This window comes from Heloderma suspectum, chromosome 3, assembly GCF_057233095.1.
Source record: "Heloderma suspectum isolate Gila_16-S chromosome 3, 16-S_ref, whole genome shotgun sequence".
Lineage (NCBI taxonomy): Eukaryota > Metazoa > Chordata > Lepidosauria > Squamata > Helodermatidae > Heloderma > Heloderma suspectum.
The window spans coordinates 42,663,644-42,685,228 of record NC_139460.1 but is presented as its reverse complement, the minus strand read 5'-3'; the positions used below and the strand labels follow the sequence as shown (position 1 = coordinate 42,685,228).

Below are 21,585 nucleotides of genomic sequence, written 5' to 3'. Positions count from 1 at the left end.
TCTTGTGGTTGCGAATTCCATAGTTCGACTGTGTGCTGTGTGAAGAAGGACTTCCTTTTATCTGTCCTGAATGTCCCACCAATCAGCTACATGGAATGACCCGGGGTTCTAGTATTATGAGTTTTAGGTGTGGTGACCAGAACTGTACACAGTATTCCAAGTGTGGTTGCCCCATACATTTGTATAATGGCAGTACGATATTGAGCAGGGGTGCTCACTTTGGGGAGTACCTCCTACTCAGATGCTCGCAAAAAGTCCGTACAGTTAACCTCACCTTTACTCCACGTGTACCTTTTTGTGGTTTTAGAGCAGCCTCCCTCGAAACCTGGTGCCTTCCAGATGTGGACTACATCTGGCTATGCTGGCTGAGGGATTCTGGAAATTGTAGTCCAACACATCTGGAAGGCACCAGGTTGTGGGGAGGGGCTTTTCTAGAGAATACCAGTATCCTATTTCCTCACAACTTGAGCCCAGACCATTTCACAAAGGAATCTTGTGATAGTAGCTGCTCCATTTAGAGAAAGTGTGGCCTAAGGTTTCCCCAGTCAGCTTGGAGCTGAATTCATTTTGGAAGCCTTGCTTGCCTTCTGTAACCATTAAGCAAAGCTTCTCTTGAATGTGTGGTATGTTTCACATGGCATGGATCCTCTGCAGAGTCTCCGGTTTGCGTTCTGAAGAATCTCAACCACAAGGAAACCAGCTGGAAGATGCTACGCCGGGCTTTTGAGTTGGGTGCGGAGGCTAGGGAAGAGATTGGATGGGGGCAAGCAGCCTGCAATGGAGTCTCAAGTATCATTTTAAGGCTGTGGGTGCTCCAGGACACGTTCAAAGACACGAGGGGGTTCAATTTTGACCATTTTTCTTAAGGCAAAATTCTTGGGAACTGCAGTTGCCTCAGACAACAGTAATGAGATAGGGATGATTGAAGTGTGTGTGTGTGTGTGTGTGTGTGTACACACACACACACACACACACACACTTTTAAAAACTAGCTCTTTTCAGATTCTGTGGACATTTGAGAATGAATTCAACATCTGGTTTTTGTTTGTTCACTTAAGCTTTGCCTTCAGAAACTGTTCCTTGTTCATGCAACTTCAGCTACGTTACTTTAGCCCCCTGCTCCTGCCTTTAATCCCATGGTTTATTCTTAAGCAGCTGCTGTATTTCCTTTGATGTGCTAAAGTATTTTCGTATTGCCAAAATTAAATATTTCTGGATCAGAGATTTACTTAAGCTAAGATAATTTGATGCATTTTCTTTGTCTGCCAGCATCACTGAGATTCTATCAGTGGAAAATACAGTAACTCCAAGTGGCTATGTGGTATGGACCAGAAGTACAGCATTGAATTCTGTGCTCCAAATCAAATCTAGTATATAGGTCCTGTATTGAACATGAGACTGCCTAAGGGCGCAGCCCTATGAAGACAGTCGGCAGCCTCTGAACTTGGAGGGTGCCGAGTAGCCAATGCAGGGTGGGTGGAGGGTGGAGGTGATCTTCCCCTCGGCTCTCCAGCTGCCCTGCATTTCTGCTAGACAGGCAGTTTTGCCCATCTAGCAGCAACGCTTCGGAGGGGGAGGGAGGGAGGTTGGGGTGGCCACAGGAAATATCATATGGCCGATGCCCCAGTCTCCTCCCCTCCCCACCCCCAGGAACCCCTGCTTTTCCTGTCTCCACACTCCATTTCTGAGCATGGAGACGTAGCCAGAACCATGCTGGCCACAAGGGGGAGGTGGAGGGGGCAGGGAGCATGGTTTCTGGGCTCCAAGGTCACAGCCGTTTCCGAACTCGGAGCCCAGAAACCAAATAATCCTATGTCCCCCAGACGCTGGGGGACATAGGATTGCTACGTAATGGTATTATCTAACTGCATTTTTGTTCCACCATACAAATTCCATACCTGCAAGTTGCAACTTAATTTCATCTTAATCTAGTCAAATTATAACTTCCAACATACTGAAGCTTTTGTCCTTAACCACTAGAGAGCTGACAAATATGCCAGCATGGCTACTGCTATTATATCTGTTACATCTGGTCAGACATTTCTTTGGCATCTTGAGCTACTGTAAATGTGTGATGCTATTTTGAATAGGAAAGCAACAGTCACATTACCAAGTCTTGTGGGTGTTGACTTTTGTATCTCATGTCAGGGTTTCTAAGTGCAATAAGGGAGGGGATTCTTGTGCCCTTTGTACTTGCATTGAAGGAAGAATTTCAGTTAATACAACATATGGCAAGACAAGCTGCCCCTACCAGAAGTTTTCTTTCTACGTACACATTAAAGTCACAGAAGTGCTGGGCCTTATCAAATAGGAGAACTCTAGCAGTTTGTCCCACATCTGACAACAGCATAGGAGCAGGCCAGACCAGTTTTTTTTTTAATCGCACGGTAACCCAAAATTTAATGCTAGAAAGACTTTTTAAAAAGAGATGGAGGTAAGACAAACCACCCAGGTGTGATTCCTGAGATCTGGTGTCTTTCATCCAAAATACATGTGAAGTCTGGCATTACATTTTTCATGCATCTAAAGACACAAGTGGGACACCAATGAATGTATTTATGTTTTCAAAAAGTAATGGGAAGCAGCTGAAAGAGAGGTTAGGGAGCACTAAATCACTCCTAGTCATGAGCTTGTGGTGACAGCAGTCAAGATAGATGCTTCTTATAAGAGTGTGAGGTTCAGCTGCCACAGAATGTAATGTTAGATTTATGCTTGTTGCTTTGGAAACACAGTAGAATGATTTTCTGCTAATTCTCCTTCAGGGGAGCTAGGGTACAGCAGAGATTCTCAGTCTGTGAAGGGCTGCAGACTTGTAAAAGAGGACAAGTGCCTTTCTACACTCTAGTTGCTTCCCACAGGCCTATGTGACTAGAAGAGCCATCTGTGTGGCCACATGGAGTAGTCTGTTCACCTTTCTGGGCTAATCAGTCTTCTCTAAATCAGTACTCTTCTGCTCAGAATGAGAGAGCTAGCTTGTCTTTAGAGGGCAATCTCCATTTAATAGCAATCACACAGGCACCATGGCACCATAACATCATCATGCAGCTAATCAGATCTGGCTACATTACAGTGTCACAAAGCCACATGAGAGTGAGAACAGGAACCATTGCACACACTAAGAAAAGGCTTTCCGATGGTGCCGGAGATGTGGCTGTGTGATGCTGGGAAAAGCAATCCCAGAGAAGAATGCTTCCTGGTCTTCCTCTCAATCACCCACAAGGAAGGGGGTGTAATTTTGAGAGGGTTGTTTGTCACAAAGCGGCACTCCCCTGGTTTCAGCTCTGGTCTAGGAAAATGCCTGTACTAGTCCCATTTTAAAAATTTTACTTGTTCAAAATCCACGCATATGCAGCTCTTGGTTCCTTAAAGGAAGGGTTCCTGAATGGATGGAGGCAATTATATTTGTATTATATAACTGCTGCTGATGCTGAAGAACCCCAGCTCCAAATCCCATGGTACTTTGGGCTAGCAAATCAAGCAATAGATGCCACAACAAAAGTGATAAAAGAAAGCAGCCGTTTCCTGTGTTCGTCAGAATCAAAATAAATAACTATGTCTCCAAATACCACTAAGACACATATAAAGTTTTATAAAAACTCCAGTTTAATCTCATGGTTGAGACTTAGCGCAACTCCCAAGCAATAAAAGTATTAAAGCAGATAGCCTACAGGAGCAACAACACTCCATGAAAACAAGACCCATCAGACCTACCAAAAGGAACATAACACAGTCCTGCATGGCCCAGACCACACTGTGATAGATTTTCTCTCTCCCTCCCACTCCCCCACGTTCAATGTGATTAATGTATGTAGAAGAAACTGGCACCTTTTCCTCAGAATACAGACATATATTTATCTCTCTCTTTTTTTTAAAGGATCAGGTGATATGAAACATCTCTCTATCTGAGACCCTGCAGAGTCACTGCTAGTAGTCAGGGCAGACAATATAGGTCTGGAAGGACAAATACTCCTTATATTTGTTATAAGGCCTTATATAACTTGGTATAAGGCAGGTTCCTATAAAGCTTTAACGGAAGGAGAACCCGAAACATCTCTTTTTAAAAAAAATTGCTTAGCTGCTGCTCCATCTGTTGCGGTCATCAATGTATACTTCTTCCCAAGTATTGAATTTGACAAGAAATGGCAGCACAACCAGAGTTACAGTTTTAAATAACCCAAACATGGTCTCATTTGATGTGGCAAACGGGAACTGGTGTGTGTTTGTGTCTACCCATGGGATGATTTGCAGTTCTACTTTCAGGTTCCAACTATTGATAATGAAGTTCATAGTTATCTTTCATATGACCTCAGCATGAACTGAGTTAGGCCCAGTCATTTGGTAGGCTTGACAGGATGGGATGGATGAATCTGTCAATTTCCACATCTCTGAGTTTCTCATTTTTCCAGTGTCAAGTCTGATTTGTCTCAAACTTTGAGGATTTCTCCAGTCTTAAGTTTGATTTGTTTCCAATGTTGAGATTTTTTTTTAAAAGTTCACATGAAAATTCATAAGCATTTTTGTGCACATTTGTCCATTTTTAGATGCATTTTTGCCTAATATACACATCTTTGCAAGCAATTTGCCTAATATAATGCACTTTTGAATGTGATTTCCCCTAATATACACTTTTTGTACACTTTTTTTTTAACTGAAGAACTCCATTGGAAAATTCAGAGAAGTGTGAATTTTGGGTAACTGAGTTTCCGTTCACATACTTGTTTGAAAGTGTGAAAATATGCAAGTCTGCATTACAATGTGAACTGAATGAATTCCTCTCTCACCCCCACTTACAGCTGATATTAAAGACAATGCAGGAGAAGGGGCTGGGGGAGAGAGAGAGAGAGAGAGAGGAAGACACTCTTGCTGGGATTGAAAGGTTGGTCTTGCAATCCTATCGCTTGTCTTCTCTAGAAAATTTTTGGGAAACCTGCATGAGTGGAGTTTACAACAAACAATAATTCCTGTACATCAGATCCATCCAAGATTCACAGATGTAATGCTGCTTACAGCCAATTTCTGAGTTTTTAATTACATTTTAATATATTTATATATGTTCTGTTTATATATAAATTTAACACAATATTAATCAGTACAGCTATTTTAGAACTCTGAAGAGATGAAAAGCTAGCTATAGGTTTTGGACTGCAACTTAAACAAAAACCAGCGGGGGTCAGTGGAATTTGCTCAGGCTCTGCTGCTTCTGCATGTGCTCAAACCCTTAAAAAAATAATGAAATGCTGTTTCAGGAAACTTCTCTGCTCTTGGCTAAACAGTCAATACCCTAGGTTTAAAGCAAGCCTTAGGTTTTGTTTAGACAGAGGGACAATCCCTTCCATCCAGGTGACTCATGCATACCTCCCTTCCCATTTAGACTGGTGACTTTTCCACTCTGCTTTGAACAAGTGAATCCTCCCTCCTGTTCAGGGACTGGAATGCTGTACTAAACCACCTCCCTTCTATTCAGACAGCCTGCTCCACTCCTCCACTGATCCTTCCGTACTTCCACCAAAGACGACAACCCCATGAGCCCCTCCCTGTGCACTACAGGCAAAAATAATAATGCAACTCTGTCTCTCCTTTGTCCACTTTTTCAAGATCTGATAAACAACATACTAAACATGAAAGTACAAAAACTCTAGCAGATTCCCTCGCTCTATGCATGAAAAGTGGGCAAACTCAACTTGAGTTATTCTGTACACAGATCTAGAAGCCAAGGTATTAGCTGAGTTTCTCTCAGGAAATTTTTGGATCCCCCAAAATCTGGCAGGGGAACCTTCTGCAAGCAGAGCTCTTTCTCTAGTGGATGATGCCTTCTTGTCACGGAAGGCAGATACTGGATCCATCCAACCCAGGGATTCTGAATGGACATACAGAGCCCCAAATGAGAGTCATCCATTTAGTTTTATGAAGCAGCTTTTTATAATCAGGGTTAGACATTCCAGGCAGAAGTACCTGTATCAAAGTCTAGTTAGTGTAGTTGCATGTCACTTCAGAATTTCAGCACAAGGTGCAAGCGTGCAGCTCTCTAGTTCAAACAAGGCTTTTCTTTTTTGCATGCCAGCTCTCACTACGATGTGGCGCCTCCATATCTTTTCTGGCTGCAGCCATGTGTCCCAGGTTTTCCCACTGTGTTCTGGGAAAAGCATGGCTCTAGATTGTACCATTGTGAGCTGGGCCCTGATCTATGCGAAGATGAAATGTAACATTTTTAATTCACCCAACTCTGAAGCCTTCAAGCCCCCAGTCTTGGCACTAGTGGAAGGTTTTTTCTTAGCCCCTAGAAGTGTGTGTGTGTGTGTGGGGGGGGGGAGATTTAGGAGAGGAGAGTAGCTGGGTGGGAAGGTTTAAACCACCACTGCCCGCACATGATAGTCCCAGTTCAGATCACAGCCCAGTGTACTTACCTCAAGGTCGAAAAATGGTGAAGCTCTGCTGTACACTACTTATTTAACATAGCATCTAGTTTAGCTGTAGTGACTCATAGCCATGATTTAGCACAGGGATGCCTTTGCTAATTCATTTCTTGCCACCTGCTGTCCTGATGCTGCGGGTTAAGTGGAAGCTTCAAGAACAAGCTCCTTCTGAACAATGAGCAACCACACTGAGAGAGAGAGAGACAGAGATCCTACTCTGATATCTTCAAATAAAGAGCAGCACACTATAAAAATACAAGTAATACAGAGGGATTGCAGCTTGTTGTGACTGTCCTGTCCATCACTCCTTTCAGTGGCTACCAAGACCTGAGCCCGATACTGCAGAAAGACTAGCAAAACAAAGAGTGCTTTTTGGAGACTATCAATGGGATCAGCTAATGGGTTCAGCCCCGACCCTCTTGCTACTGCATCGCTAATATTGCCAGCCTCTGAGACAGGTAGCTTACATGGCTGTTTGTACAATTCCCTATGGTCAATTAATAGAAGAACCCTGCAGTTAACTCTAAATTATCAAAAATCCTGGAGAAACAGATGCTATGGGAATAGGACTGTAGCAAGAAACAGGTGCTTACTGGCAACAACAAAATAGCTTTTTGCTCAAACACATCAGCAGTCTTCGCAAACCACTTATCTGAGTGCCCATTGTACACATCATACTCATTATAATGCTCCTTGTAAGTCTGTACATAAACAAGTGGAGAGGGAAGTGAAAGCCATCAGGTGTTTAATATAGGTGCGGATAGGAATCTCAGGAATATGACAAAACAAGATCAACAGGGAGGCGACAAACAGGAATATGGAGAAAACTGTAGCCAAGCATAGGTTGCTGAGATGATTCTTGCAATTCTTGTCTGTTGCTTGGAAGCTGAAGAATGAGAGAGAGTCTGGAGTGTGTAACTTTGGTCAGGGTAACAGGGATTGATCTCTGCTTTCCTTCTGGCAAAACTTTGCTTCCACTGGCACATCCTTTGCCAAGATGGACTCGAAGCCAAATCCACTGAATGTTCTGCCACTTAAAAGTGACAAGTTAGGGATTGTTGGAACTGACAAGTACTATGTGAATAGTATGTGTTTAACAATAACATCATCATCATAGTTCTCAGTGTGACCACTCCCATCTCATCCGCCAGGGAAGAGAAGTGAAGTGAAGAGAATGAATGGGTATTATTCTATCTGCCTCCCACTTCTCCCATCCAGAATCACAGACCTCCTCTGGGGTTGGTAAAAACAGCTTGTGGAAGTCTCTAGTCTTTGGCCATTCTTTGGAATGGTCATCTTGTTCCGAAGAGTGACCCCCTCTGAGGCTGTCCCTGAAAAATCACTGGAGATGGGGCTTGGAGAGGGGGTCTCTGAGGGGCTTCTTATGGGAGAAAGCAACACCCTGGAGTCTGCAGAGGAAGAGGGATGGTCCATAATGGGGAAGGGAGGACTAAATAGGATAAGGCTCTGAGGTCTTCCTGGTCTAGATCTGTAAGAAGGCTTGGAAACCCCTGATGATCTCTCCATTTTTGAGGACTGTGGATTGTCTCCTGTAGTCTCTCCTTCAGAGGTGCGCTTTCGACGAAGAACTGGTACATCCTGGGTAGAATTATGATTAGAGAAGGATGGCTCTGCCTTTCTAGTCACTGTTGAATCCATAAAGGCTACATTATTATTTTCCTTCCCCTTCCTATCTACTGGTGGACTCTTTGGGGGTTGCAGCTGGCCCTGAGTATTTTGAGTTGGCTTGCGCTGGCCCACGTTGGCTTCTGCTTCTTTATTCTCTGGTGCCAACTGCATCCTGCAGTTGGGGTTCTGTGTCTGCAGGGGCTGCGGGACCTGGGTGTACTGAATCTTGGGTGGAATAACTGGCACAGCTCTAGCCTGGCACATCTTTACCATGAAAGAGGTTCTCACAGCTGAGACACTCACTGGAGCAGAGTTCCGGCGACCAGTGGTAGCATGAGCCATCATTATGTAGTCTAGGTCTAAGTCTTGAGGATCAAAGTGAGAACCCCAAAGGTCAGCTTTATTCTTGCTTGGGCAGGCAACAGGAAGTGATGGCACAGAATCACTAGTCTTAACTTCTTTTTGTCCACAGAGGAGGTGCCTCGGTGGAGTGGGCACAGAAAGACTCTCGAAGTTAAAAAGGGTGGCAGCTGGAAGGACAGAATCCAGATTGAGAGAAGAGGGCCTTGGTCTCCGTTTCCGTGGGATGTCTTCATCTTTGCTGATCTGTGATTCTTTGGCAGAACATAGATCCTTTGTGACAGTAGCTCCAGGGCTTTCAGCCTGTTGAACATGGGATGCATCTTGTATATCTTTCTCTGGGCTGTTTGAACTTAATAAACTATCTCTACTATTATATTGTGGCAAAGGAGTCTCAGGCTTCAAGACTTCCTGGTTTTCTTTGTCCTCATACACTTCCTTCTCACCTGACTCTTTGTGAATGACAGGGTACAGTCCTTCATTACTGGATGGCAACTTGTTAGCTACAAAACCTGCTTCATGGCTCAGAGGTTTCCTGCTTCTTTCATCTGGCTTAGAAGGTTCCTCTAAAAGATTCAGCCAGGCTTCTACTCTGTCTGTTTCTCTCCACTGTGCTTGTGAGGGTTCCATGATGCCTGATTGGATGTCATTACAAAGATGCTCCTCATCCGCACTTGCAAAAGGCAGTGGGATAGCCCAGTGCCTCCTCACAAAGTCTTTACTGTCTAAAGAAAAGCTACGACTGAAACATGGCTTCTTGAAATGACTCTGGGCCACTCCTTGGCTCTGCGGCTGAAACTCCTGAAGCACTTCTCCTTGGGTGTCCTTGAAGGTAGGGGAATGGAGGGGGCTGGTCACCCACTGGTGATCTTCCCATGGCTCCACCAACTCTAAGCTCTGGACGTGGTCCACCCATGTATCTTCCTCTTGCTGGTCAAATGAATCTTGGGATTGATAATTCATTCTGCCCTCCTTGAGGTGGTGGGCTCCAATTCCACTTGAGGTCTTTGAACTGGCCAGGTCCTTTCTTTCTGAAAACACTTTATCACTTTCCTCTGCCTGGGTCACAGCTGCACCTTCCTTCTTCCTCTGAAGAAGCCAACTGTTACTTTCCCACTCTGATTGGTCTAAATGCTTTTCTTTGGGATATGGTGACTCATCTCCTGGAAGAGGTGCGTCTTCTTGTGGTTCTGATGGAATCTTCCAGTCTTGTGGCTGAAGTGGAAGGTCACTCCTGGTATCCTCTACTTCTAGACACTCCTTTGGATAATGTGTCGCATACGAGATATTTTCCAGTTCTAGTAAGGAAGAAGCACCATCTTTTATGAGCAGTTCAGAGTCACAAACAGGTGAGTCCTTTGATTCTTTGGAGGAAGTGACAATCAAAGGAATGTCAGGTACAGCTGGTGAGTTTCTGGCCATGTTTTCTTCTTTGGGTGGTGCTGGAGGCAGCACAGAATTGCATGCTACATTGTTTGCTTCTGAGGATGAAATAGATGCAAGGTTGGGTTTAGACTCTTGCTGGCCTGTCTCTGGAGTAGCTGCAGCAAATGACAGCTCCTCTTCAGATTCAACAATTTTCAGCTCTTGTTGAATTTCTGGCCACAGCGGTTCCATTTGGGTACTGGAATGGTCCTCATGAGTCTGAAAAAGAGAACCGGCATTATCAGACAACTCCCTCCTTACCAGCTTGCTCTCCCTTTGTTTCCACCCAACCACACTCTTTTCTACACACGGCATTCCGGATAATAATTAAATTAATCTACACATACGTGCATATGCATGCACAGAAATCTAAATCTAAAATCTTGTTAAAGATATATGTTCATTTGCCAATAGGATTCCGAGGGGGATTTATAGAGCAGCAGCTAAACATGCACATAGTTGAAAGAATGAAAAACAAATTTCCTTTAGGCCTTCCATTATCCTTTCCCCTTAAAAACATGGCGCATCCCGCTAAGTAAACATCCCGCTAAGTAAACACCGATAAATGGAAGTTTAAATCCACTGAAGGTAGAAACCTCAACTACTCAACTATGTGCTATTTGAAATGACACGTTAAAAACTCAGGGCGCATTTGGGAGTTGTGGAACTAAGTGTGCAACCAAATCCCACTGCAGTCATTTTCCAAAGTCAGCACTAAGAAATTTAAACAGAAAATTGAAGATATAATGGTGCTATAAGTTAACATAATGTGACTAGGCCCAACCCCCTACCTGTCACCGTTAGATAAACCCATGTACTCAGTTCTTTGTTATCCTAACAAAAAGAGAATCATATAATATATGCTAGTATTAATAGTGAACTCAGTTTCTCCAAGTGTGGATCTTTATGTAGCCAAAATGGCAGCATCTACACATAAGAGGGAGGTATCAGGAGGTTTGGGGGAACCCCAACATTTACACAAGTATTACAAATATTTAGGGAGGAAAACCCGTGGAGTGGGAGAGCCTGAACTGCCCAATGGGAACTGAGCATACTCCTTGGGCATAGAATGCTGACTGTTTGTTGGAAGGAAGAAAACAGAAAACTGAGAGGAAGGGGAATGGAATGGAGTATCCTGGAAGAAGGAATGGCTGATTGGCTGGAATGCTGAACAAGAGTACCCCGTGCTGCAACATTTTGTTGCAGGTCCCACTTGCACATAACTCCAACTATCTGATAATTATGGGCAGGTTCACAAAACCTGTAAAATAGCCCAGCTTTGTAACTGAGATGATGCTTTCCAGTCAACTGGAAGGCTAGGGCTTTGTTAGCCACCTGATAGTCAACACCGAGTGCTGACTAATCTGAACAATTAACACAAACTAGTTGCTAAATACTAGTTAACTGATTGACATGGAGCATAAAACATGAAAACACCACTACTGGTGGATGGACTGAATACATTTATACTCTCCTTTTCTTCCAGCATGGAACTCAAAGAGATGTTCATGGGGTTCCCAGGCAGTTTGTCTTCCAGGCACTTACCAGACCAGACTGGCTTAGTTACTGTTAGCAAAGTTGCTACATCATGTCACTTTAAACCATGTCCTGGACCACTCAGAGATCTGGTCTAGGGACTACAGAAGCAAGCAAGCTCCCAGAGAGCGAGCCATCAGAGCGAGCGAACAGGGAGAGCAAACAGGAGTTGGCCAGGGGAGTTGCAGTGGAAGAGGGGACAAAAGAGGCAAAGGAGACAAAGGCAAAGAGGTAAGTGGGCTGGAATAAGCCCAGGGGGCTGTCCTGTCCCTTCTGAGTGGCTGTGAGCTCACCAGGCGCTCCTGAGAGCTCCAACTGAACTGATGGGGTGTGGCCTGAGTACTCCCAGCAGCTGTGTGGGCAGGACGTTTCAGTCTGTTTCCCGCCTCCCAGCTACACAGAGCAGAGGAAGCTGCTCCAGCTGGTCTAGGGACTATAGAAGCAAGCAAGCTCCCAGAGAGCAAGCGACCAGAGCGAAGAAACAGGGAGAGCAAACAGGAGTTGGCCAGGGGAGGTCGGCAGGAGAGGTCAAAGGGGAGGCCCCTAACATTTTTTTAAAAAACATTTTTTTGTTGTAACACAAACTTCCATACCAGTGGGACTCTGTTTTTAACCTCCAGTGGGTAGAGGACCAGGCACAGGCGACTCTAGAACAATCAGAAAGCTAGACACAAAAAGGGAAAAGAGACTATGGACGGACAAGAATCTCCAGAGGTGGTGACCTGCAAGGTGTGTGCAATGTTTGTTTTCTTGCCTGAGAACAACATGGCCTACACGTGCAACAAGTGCAGGTTGATCACACTGCTGGAAGAAAAAGTAAGAGGACTGGAGTGGCAACTGTCGACTCTCCAGGGAATAAGAGAACACGAAGAGTTCTTGGACAGAACGATGGAACTACAGCAGCAAAGTGAAGAACAGAAGCTTGAAGAGCAGCAGCAAGCTGAGGCAGAAGAGGGAAATGCTGAGGTGAGGAAAAATGCAGTGGAGGATACTCCTTGGAAAAGGGTGACAGGAATTGAAGAACTAGAAGCCACTCTACACCAGTGGAAGCACTGGAACTATGGAACCGTTTCCAGCTACTTGAGGATGAGACTGGAGGCCAGCCTGCAGAGGAAGAATTACAGGGTAACCTGCATGAGAGTGAGCAAGAGGCTGAAGGTCAAACAGAGGTGATGAAACCCAGGCCTACAACAACAAGAAGAGAAGAGTAGTAGTAGTGGGAGACTCCTCGCTGCGTGGGATCGAAACCCAAGTATGTCGTGAAGACCCGTGGGCTCGCCAGGTATGCTGTCTCCCAGGAGAATGGATTAGAGACATGACTGAAGGGTTGCCTGCACTCATAAAGCCCACAGAAAGGTATCCCCTTCTTATCATCCATGTGGGAACAAATGATACCGCCAAGCGGAGCTACAAAGAAATCACGTCAGACTTTGAAACTTTGGGAAGGAAACTCAAGTATTTTGGGGCCCAGATAGTTTTCTCATCCATCCTTCCTGTAGTGAGAAGAGGGATAGAAAGGGAAAGAAAAATACTCCGGGTGAATGACTGGCTACGAAGGTGGTGCCGACGAGAGAGATTTGGATTCTGGGACCACAGGCTATACTTCCTGGAAGATGGACTGTTGGCAAGGGACGGGTTGCACCTCACAAAGGCTGGGAAGAACGTGTTTGGCCACAGCATGAAAAACTTTATCAAGAGGGCTTTAAACTGAATCCTACGGGGAAGGGAGACGTAAAGTTGGGGGTAACAATGGACAAAGGCTCATGCACCGGAATGAACAGCTCTAATAGCGCCCAATCATAGTCTTCACAAACATTAGGAAGAAAGCCAGTCTATGAAGCACATAGTCTTCGATGTCTATATACTAATGCCGAGTATGGGAAACAAACAGAACGAACTTGAACTCTTAATACAGGAGGGAAATTATGACTTGATGGGTGTAACTGAGACTTGGTGGGATGACTCTCATGACTGGAATACAGCAATTGAAGGATATAACTTGTTCAAAAACAACAGGAGGAACAGAAAGGGAGGTGGGGTTGCACTATATGTTAAAAATACAGACCTCTGCACAGAAATACAGGAGGATGAACTTGGTAGCCTGAGAGCATCTGGGTTAAAATAAATGCAGCAAAGAATAAAAGGAACATGGTGATCGGAGTCTACTATCAGCCACCCAATCAAGGAGAAGACGAGGATGAAACTTTTGAGAAGCAAATAGCCAATGTTTCAAGGAAGCATGATGTAGTAGTAATGGGGGACTTCAATTTCCTCGATATTTGTTAGGAAACAAATTCTGCAAAACATGGCCCCTCCAGGAAATTCCTGACTTGTGTCTGTGGCGGATAACTTCCTCCTACATAAAGCAGAGGAAGGAACTAGAGGATCAGCTATCCTTGACTTGATCCTAACCAACAAAGATGACTTAGTGGATAAAGTAGCAGTTACTGGAACTCTGGGGGAAAGTGACCATGTTATACTTGAGTTCTTGATTCTAAAGGAAGAAAAAGCGGTCCCATGGCAAGTGACTCTAACAAGGAAAGGAGTCCAAGATGGGTGGGAGTTTTAAAAAATGAAATTCTCAAGGCATAATTACAAACAATTCCAACAAGAAAAAAAGGTGGAAAACAACAGAAGAAGCCAATGTGGCTTCACAAAAAGCTTAGAGATGACCTGAAAACAAAAGAAGTACACATATAGGAAGTGGAAGGAAGGCCAAGCAACAAAGGAAGAGTACAGGTAGGTAGCACAGAATGGCAGGCATGGCATCAGGAAAGCTAAAGCTGAGAATGAGTTGAGGTTAGCAAGGGATGCTAAAAGCAACAAAAAGGCTTTCTTCAGCTACGTACAAAATACAAGACAGAGGACAGTGGTTCAGCTATTAAATAAGGATGGCAAAATGATAACAGATGACAAAGAAAAGGCAGAAGTGCTCAATTCCTACTTTGGCTCAGTCTTCTCCCAAAAGAGGGTCTATGACCCCCTGGCAAAGGCAACGTACAGGCTGAATGGGCAGGATTGCAGCTTGAGATTTGATAGGCATATGGTCAAGGAATACCTAATTACTTTGAATGAGTTCAAATCTCCAGGGCCAGATGAACTGCATCCTAGAGTAATAAAGGAACTGGCAGAAGAACTCTCAGAGCCACTGTCTGTTATCTTTGAGTAATCATGGAGGACATGTGAAGTGCCAGATGACTGGAGGAGGGCTAATGTTGTCCCTATCTTCAAAAAGGGTAAGAAGTAGGGATGCCAGAGAATTCTGCCACGGACTCCATTGTAGCGGCCACCATTTGCGTGGCTTCCTTTTGCTGTCATAGGCTAGGTAAATACTTGCATAGCCTATCACGGCTTGGCAGCCACGCAAATGGCGGCTGGCATAGCAGCTGCCATTTGTGGCCGCAGTAGCCCAGCCGCGGCCAGAATTCCAGCTGCGGCTGGCCTGGGCTGGCGGCTCTGTGGAGTTGCCGCAGAGCGGAGCCGACCGGGGAGGATTCTGGGGGGAGGGACGGAGTGCCTCCCCCCAACACTGCTGATGCCCTGGAACGGACGGGTGAGTACGTTTCGTACATCCCTAGTAAAAAGGAGGAACCTGGGAACTTCAGACCAGTCAGTCTGACATCAAACCCTGGGAAAATTCTGGAGCAGATTATAAAGCAATCAGTCTGTAAGCACCTTGAAAACAATGCAGTGATTACTCGAAGCCAACATGGATTTGTCAAGAACAAATCCTGCCAGATGAATCTGATCTCATCTTTTGATCAAATAACTTCCCTTGTGGACTGTGGGAATGCTGTGGACATCATATACCTCAACTTCAGCAAAGCTTTTGACAAAGTGCCCCATGATATCCTGATGAGCAAACTAGCTCAAAGTGGGCTAGATGAAACAACGATCCAGTGGATCCACAGTTGGCTACAGAATCGGACTCAAAGAGTGCTTATAATGGGATCTTCTCAAACTGGGGAGAGGTAACGAGTAGGGTACCGCAGGGCTCTGTCCTGGGCCCAGTGCTCTTCAACATTTTTATTAATGACTTCAGAGGAGGTGCAGGGAATGCTGATCAAATTTGCAGACAACACAAAATTGGGCAGGATAGCTAATACCTTGGAAGACAGAAACAAAATTCAAAGTGATCTTGATAGACTGGAGCACTGGCCAGAAAACAACAGAATGACATTTAATGGGGATAAATGCCAAGTTGTGCACCTAGGAAAAAGAAACCAAATGCACAGTTACAAGGTGGGGGATACGTGGCTCAACAACACTACAAGCGAGAAGGATCTTGGAATTGTTGTAGATCACAAGCTGAATATGAGCCAACAGTGTGATGTGGCTGCAAAAATGGCAAATGCTATTTTGGGCTGCATTAATAGAAGCATAGCTTCCAAATCCCGGGAAATACGAGTTCCCCTCTACTCAGCACTGGTTAGGCCTCATCTGGAGTATTGTGTCCAGTTCTGGGCACCGCACTTTAAGAAGGACGCAGAGAAGCTGGAGAGGGTTCAGAGGAGGGCAACGAAGACGATTAAGGGACTGGCAACAAAGCCCTATGAAGAGACTGAAAGAACTGGACATGTTTAGCCTTGAGAAGAGAAGACTGAGGGGAGATATGATAGCGTTCTTCAAGGCCTTGAAAGGTTGTCACAGAGAGGAAGGCTGATCTCTTCTCAATCATCCCAAAATGCAGGATATGGAATAATGGGCTCAAGTGACAGGAAACCAGATTCTGGTTGAACATTGGGAAAAACATCCTGACTGTTAGAGCAATATGACAATGGAACCAATTACCTAGGGAGGTAGTGGGCTCTCCCACACTGGAGGCATTCAAGATGAGGCTAGACAGCCATCTGTCAGGGATGCTCTGACTTGGATTCCTGCATTGAGCAGGGGGTTTGGACTTGATGGTCTTGTAGGCCCCTTCCAACCCTACTATTATATTCTATGATTCTATAATTCTAAAGAGCAGGGCAGCATCGTACAACCAAAGTTAGAGCAGTAGACAAGGCTTATGGTGGCTTTTCACTGAAAAGAGGCAAGTCCGGGACTGGCTAGTAAGAGGTGAGTGGAAAAGTGCATACTTAATCATAATCATAATAAAAAATAATATTAACAGCAACAGAAGAATCAAGCCAAAAGCCTATCCAGTCCAGCATTCTGTTCCCACAATGGTCAACCAGATGCCTATGGGAAGCCCAAAAGCAGGACATAGTGTTTACTAACATAGTGCTAGTGTTATAGCAGCCTCCCGCTCATCTTTCCCCATTGTAACGATGAATTATAGAGTCTAAAGCTGCTTGGTGGAAGGTGTACAATGAAATAAATGATATCACCAATGGACATTGCAGAAGAAAACAAGTTTGGGGCATTCTCAGCAAAGTGGTGACTTTCTCCTACCTCATTCAGACAATGAAACATGGGGGAGGAGGTACATTCACCACCTTCTTCTTACCAGTTCCTTTAGGTGCGGGGTGTCCTCCACTTTGTCCCTTGCCACCTCCTGCGGCCAGCATCCTTGTTTTGGTCTATCATTAACTCCAAGTTGGCCCTGACTCGCTTTGTCTGGCTGCTGCTGGCTTGCTGGGATCTTGATTAGTGGCTTCTGTTCCAGGCTCTGTTTTTCCTCTGAAGCTTGGCTGCTGCTGTTGCCACCATACTTTGTATCAACTGGTTTTGTTGTTGGTTGAGAGGCACCTATGGACTCCAATTTCTCAGCTACTGCTAGTTCCTCAATAGTCGAATCTGCATTGGAAGCAAAAAGAGGAGTCGTAAAACCATCATGGCCTGACCGGAGTCCACCAGGAAGAGAGCCTTCAGTGTGGTGGCCCCCTTCCTGTGGAATTCTCTGCCTTTGGAGGTTAGGCAGGAGCCAACATCATGTTGCTTCCAGCGCCTCCTGAATACATTGTTATTTTGGAAGGCCTTCCTTTAGTGACAGCCACGGTTTATCAAAACTTTGTCAAAACTCTGTTTCTTTTACAAAATATTAATTATTTTAACATGGTGTTTTTATTATTTTATCCTGTCTGCTGTTCACCGCTCCAAGAACTTTGGATGTGGAGCGATATACAAATATTGTAAATAAATAAATAAATAATCACGGGAGGGGCGGGGGGGACAGATTAAAAAAATGGAAGCGATGTAGGTTAAAAGGTCAGGTAACAAGGGGCTGATTAAAAATTCACATGGCAATAAATGGTATACCACTAGAGCCCCCATATTCCCTAAGACAAGGGAGGGGAACCCCTTTCAGCCTGAGGACTGAATTCAATTCTGGGGAAGTTCCTGGAGCTCGGATTCCAGTGGTGGGCAGGGACAAAGGCAAAGGAGGAGGGGCCTAAGGTTAGCATAAATGTCTGCCTGCAAGCCAACATAGAGTTAACCATAATTTCAACAGGCTTATGTGTACTTCTCTTTGTAAACGAGGCCTCTGTTTAATGACTTCTTTAACAATAAATTTCCATTATTCATGACATTTAGTGAAATGAGAACAGTTTTCCTTCAGGTTGCGCCTGCACAGAAAAACAAGAGAATGAGAACCATGTCCAAAGATGTTACGGAAAATCAGTTTTATTCTTAAGATACCCTCCCTTTGGGCAAGTAAATGGAGAGAAAGAAAACCCAGACATTGTCAAAAAGAGTCCACAAAAGAAAGTCTCATAGATTGAAATTAATTAGGGATTCTAAGAATAAAAGTGATTTTCTACAATACATTTAGATGCAATTCCTCTTCGTTTTGGCATTGGATTGGTGCAGTTCTCATTGCAGGACTATCCGTAAGGGCAGAAACTCATGACCGGCTTGTGGGTTTCCCATCAACAGCTGGTGGGCCACTGTGAACAGTGTGTGAACAGAATGCTGGACTAGATGGACCCTTGGTCTGATCCAGCAGGGCTCTTCTTGTGTTCTTAAATTAATGGACCAATTGCACCTGAGCTGTCTGTTGTTGCGTAGTAACAGCTGTGATGTGCACCATGCCCTAAGCGGGTTATGTATCGGCTGTGTGCCTATATGCAACCAAGGCATGGTTTCTCTGCTGCAGACTAATATGACTATCGATACAGTCATTCTAGGAACACAGGACGCTGCCTTATACCCAGCCAGACTGCTAGTCCATCTAGCCCAGTATTGTCTACATTGCCCAGCACCAGCTCTCCAGGGTTTTGGACTGGGGTTCCCAGTCCCATCTGAAAATGTCAGGGATTGAACTTGGGACCTTTTGCATCCAAACCAGGGCCCCATCTCTATGGTACCGCTTTGACCCCCCACTCCATCACAACTGTGCAGCAACGCAGCTTCGACTCACCATGCCCTGCAATACACTCATGATGTACTGCGCGCTTCCCTAAGAGACTTGCCGTGCCCTTTTTTTTTTTTTTGCCATTATACTGAAATGCGCGGCTGTACAGTCCCATGAGCGTGAGGGTGCGACACCTCAGTGGCTGTTTTATATTTGAGGGGCTCTGCTATGTCTTTCTGACCCTGTTTTAGGTAAAAACTGGGTGTTTTGTGCTCCTTCATTTCCGCACCATCAGTTTGTCAGTTCCCCAGCCTGAGACTCTCGCGATGGTCCGCACTCATAAGCGTGAGCGCTACGTGCCTAGCCAGCGCTCCAAAATGGTGCCCAGAGCGATGTTGTTCCTCCCCCAAGACCCTCCCCAGCCCTTGGGTACTGAGTCCAAAAGCAACCGTTGTGAAGATACGAAGCTGCAAAAATGTGCAAAAGTGTGATTAAATAAATGAAAACGCCCCTCTGTGCCTCTGTAACTGCACAGCTGCAAAGGGATGGGGGAGTAAAGGGACGTCACATAGTGATGCAGGCCCTACGCATGCCTACAACATGCCCACTGTAAGATGCGAAGTCAGTTCGGGGAAGAAACAGACGGCCCGCAACCGCAGCAACCCCCCCAAATCGCAGTAAAACGACTCCTTGGAACTCTGCTTTTTCCAGGCGAAAACCACGGGATGGCTGGGAAGTCGCGACCGTGTCATCTATCACAAGGGACCTCAACTCGCACCCACCCCAGAGTAAAAGCCCAGTGTATATGGGGCCCATGTGCTCTGACACTGAGTGATGGTCCTTCCCATCCCAGTGTCGGTACAGTGCAAGGATCAGTGTGCAAGCTATGTGATCTTCCTGATTTTAGATGCACAATCTAGCTCTTAATTTTCCCTCCTGTTTCTTGCCACACTGGAACTGCAACCCACCAGGGTTCCAACATGGCCAAAGGGCCAATCTACAGATTGCCTATAGGCACATGTAACAGTAGCCCCAACTGGCTTAAAAAAAAAAAAAGCTGCTTCAGGAGGGGGAAGTTAGGAATAGGGATGGATGCATCTGTCAATTTTGGTTTCTCTCTGTTTTTTTCCAATCGTGTGTTAATTTTGTCCTGAACTTTGAGAATTTTTCCAGTCTAAGTTCAAAGAAGTTCAAGATTTTTAAAAAACATTCATAAGTATTATTATGCACATTTCTCCTAACACATGCATCTTTGTAATCCATTTTGCCTAATATACACATTTTTTGCAAGGCATTTCCTAATATAATGCATTTTTAACATTGTTTTCACTAATATAAACATTTTTGTCTGTGCTCTCCCCTAATATATGCATTGCTGAGAACGCCATTGCAAAATTCAGAGAAGGGTGAATTTTGAAGGATAAGTGATTTTTGTTTCCCCTAATGGTTCTAAATTTGCATTAAAGTGCAAACTCAACAAATTTCTTCCCCACCCCTAGTTGGGAACAGTGGCGTGGTGGCAGAGATGGGATGCCTTTCCTTGCCAGTTGTTATTCTGCCCCACACCGCCCCCTTCCGAAGCTGCTTTCCACTTCCATGTAACAATTCATTTGGCAGTTACTCTCAGCATGCCCTTGAGAGCTTAGTCAACCTTTAATTATTAAGTGGAGAAGTCACATCCAAAATCGACTGTACAGGAGCAAGTTCTTCATGCCATATGATGAAGAAAGGACTGCAGCCTTCTTCTAAACATACCTGCTGCTGCTTTAGACTTGGCCTTCTTTTCCTCCTGGACTGCAATATGCTTGGAACTGCCTTGGTTGTCTACTTCAGAGGCTGTGGAAACAGCACTGTCCTGCCCCAGGAAAGAAGATTCTTGCAAATTGGAGAAGGCAGGCTTGTCTTTAGTGGGCATGCGGCAAGGGGTGCTGTTGATGCTGATGACTGCAGACACCCGCAGGGGCACTGAGACAGCAAAGGGCTCTGAGATGTTCAAGGCCTTCCGCTGGTGCCGAGGAGAGGCTTCCAAGGGGAACAGAGTCCCATGGAATCCCGATTTGGCTGTCCCGTCATTGGAAGTGTAGAACATACGGCACATCTTCGGGGAGGTTTGCTCATTCTCGGGGTCTTCTATGGCCCGGAACACCTTCAGTTGCTCAGGAAGTGGTCTGGCTTGGGTAGGCCGAGGAGCATCGTTCTCTCCACCATCCTCGGCCCCACCCTCTGCCCCTTTCATAGCGCCCTTTGGGTCCCACTCGGTCTCCTGCTTGCTAAGGTCGGAGGAACTGCTCGGGCCCCCCATCCGTGGTTTCATCACCGGAACGAAAAAACCTCCAGCCATGACAGTGCGCTTGAAGTGGCCCTTTTCATCATCTCCTACGGAAGGGAGGGAGAAAAGCTGAAGAGCATTGCCAAACGTGCATTGATACCTTGCTATTTCAAATACGTATAGGTGTTAAAAGGGCAAGAACCGTCAATCGTATGTGATTTCCCCACTACTTTCCCCAACACACACACACAAATATTCTTGGGATCAGGGCTGGCTTGTTCTTTCTATTATTCAGTGATGAAGATATTTTCTTGGTATGGGTGATGCAAATAAAATATTAATCAAGGGAAGCAATATCCTGCCAGGAAACTACCTTCCTTCAGAAAACCATCTGAATGATCACACTCTTTGGGGAAAAGGAAGGAATTTTCCTCTGGGCCAGAAACCCTGCTTTGGATCTGGGGTATATGCATGTTTTGCCCAACCAAGAGTGATCATCTTGGTTGTTTTGCTTGAGTTGTGGGAAGCTGTTAGCTCTGCACACTGACTGGGTGAGGAGGAAGACAAGACAGAAGGGGAAACAACTGGCTGGTCCTGCACTGTCTTTGGACAGGGATTGAACTGCATGTGTTTCGGTGGACTTCCAACCCTTTGATTCTATGAACAGACACACCTTTGTATAGACATGCAAAACTCTTGGGACAAATAAAGAA

The 21,585-nt window shown here is 45.1% G+C and overlaps 1 protein-coding gene across 1 annotated transcript in view; it reads right to left on the bottom strand.

Moving 5' to 3' along the window:
- Nucleotides 1-3,595: 3,595 nt before the first annotated feature.
- Nucleotides 3,596-21,585, bottom strand: part of ARHGAP31 (Rho GTPase activating protein 31) — a 94,405-nt gene continuing 76,415 nt past the window's right edge. The window contains exons 13-15 of the mRNA XM_084845451.1: nucleotides 20,359-20,979; nucleotides 16,816-17,105; nucleotides 3,596-10,046 (exon numbers count right to left, since the gene is read on the bottom strand). Of these exons, the coding sequence (XP_084701577.1) occupies nucleotides 7,599-10,046; nucleotides 16,816-17,105; nucleotides 20,359-20,979 (3,359 nt within the window). The 3' untranslated portion in view covers nucleotides 3,596-7,598. The remainder of the gene's footprint in view (nucleotides 10,047-16,815; nucleotides 17,106-20,358; nucleotides 20,980-21,585) is intronic.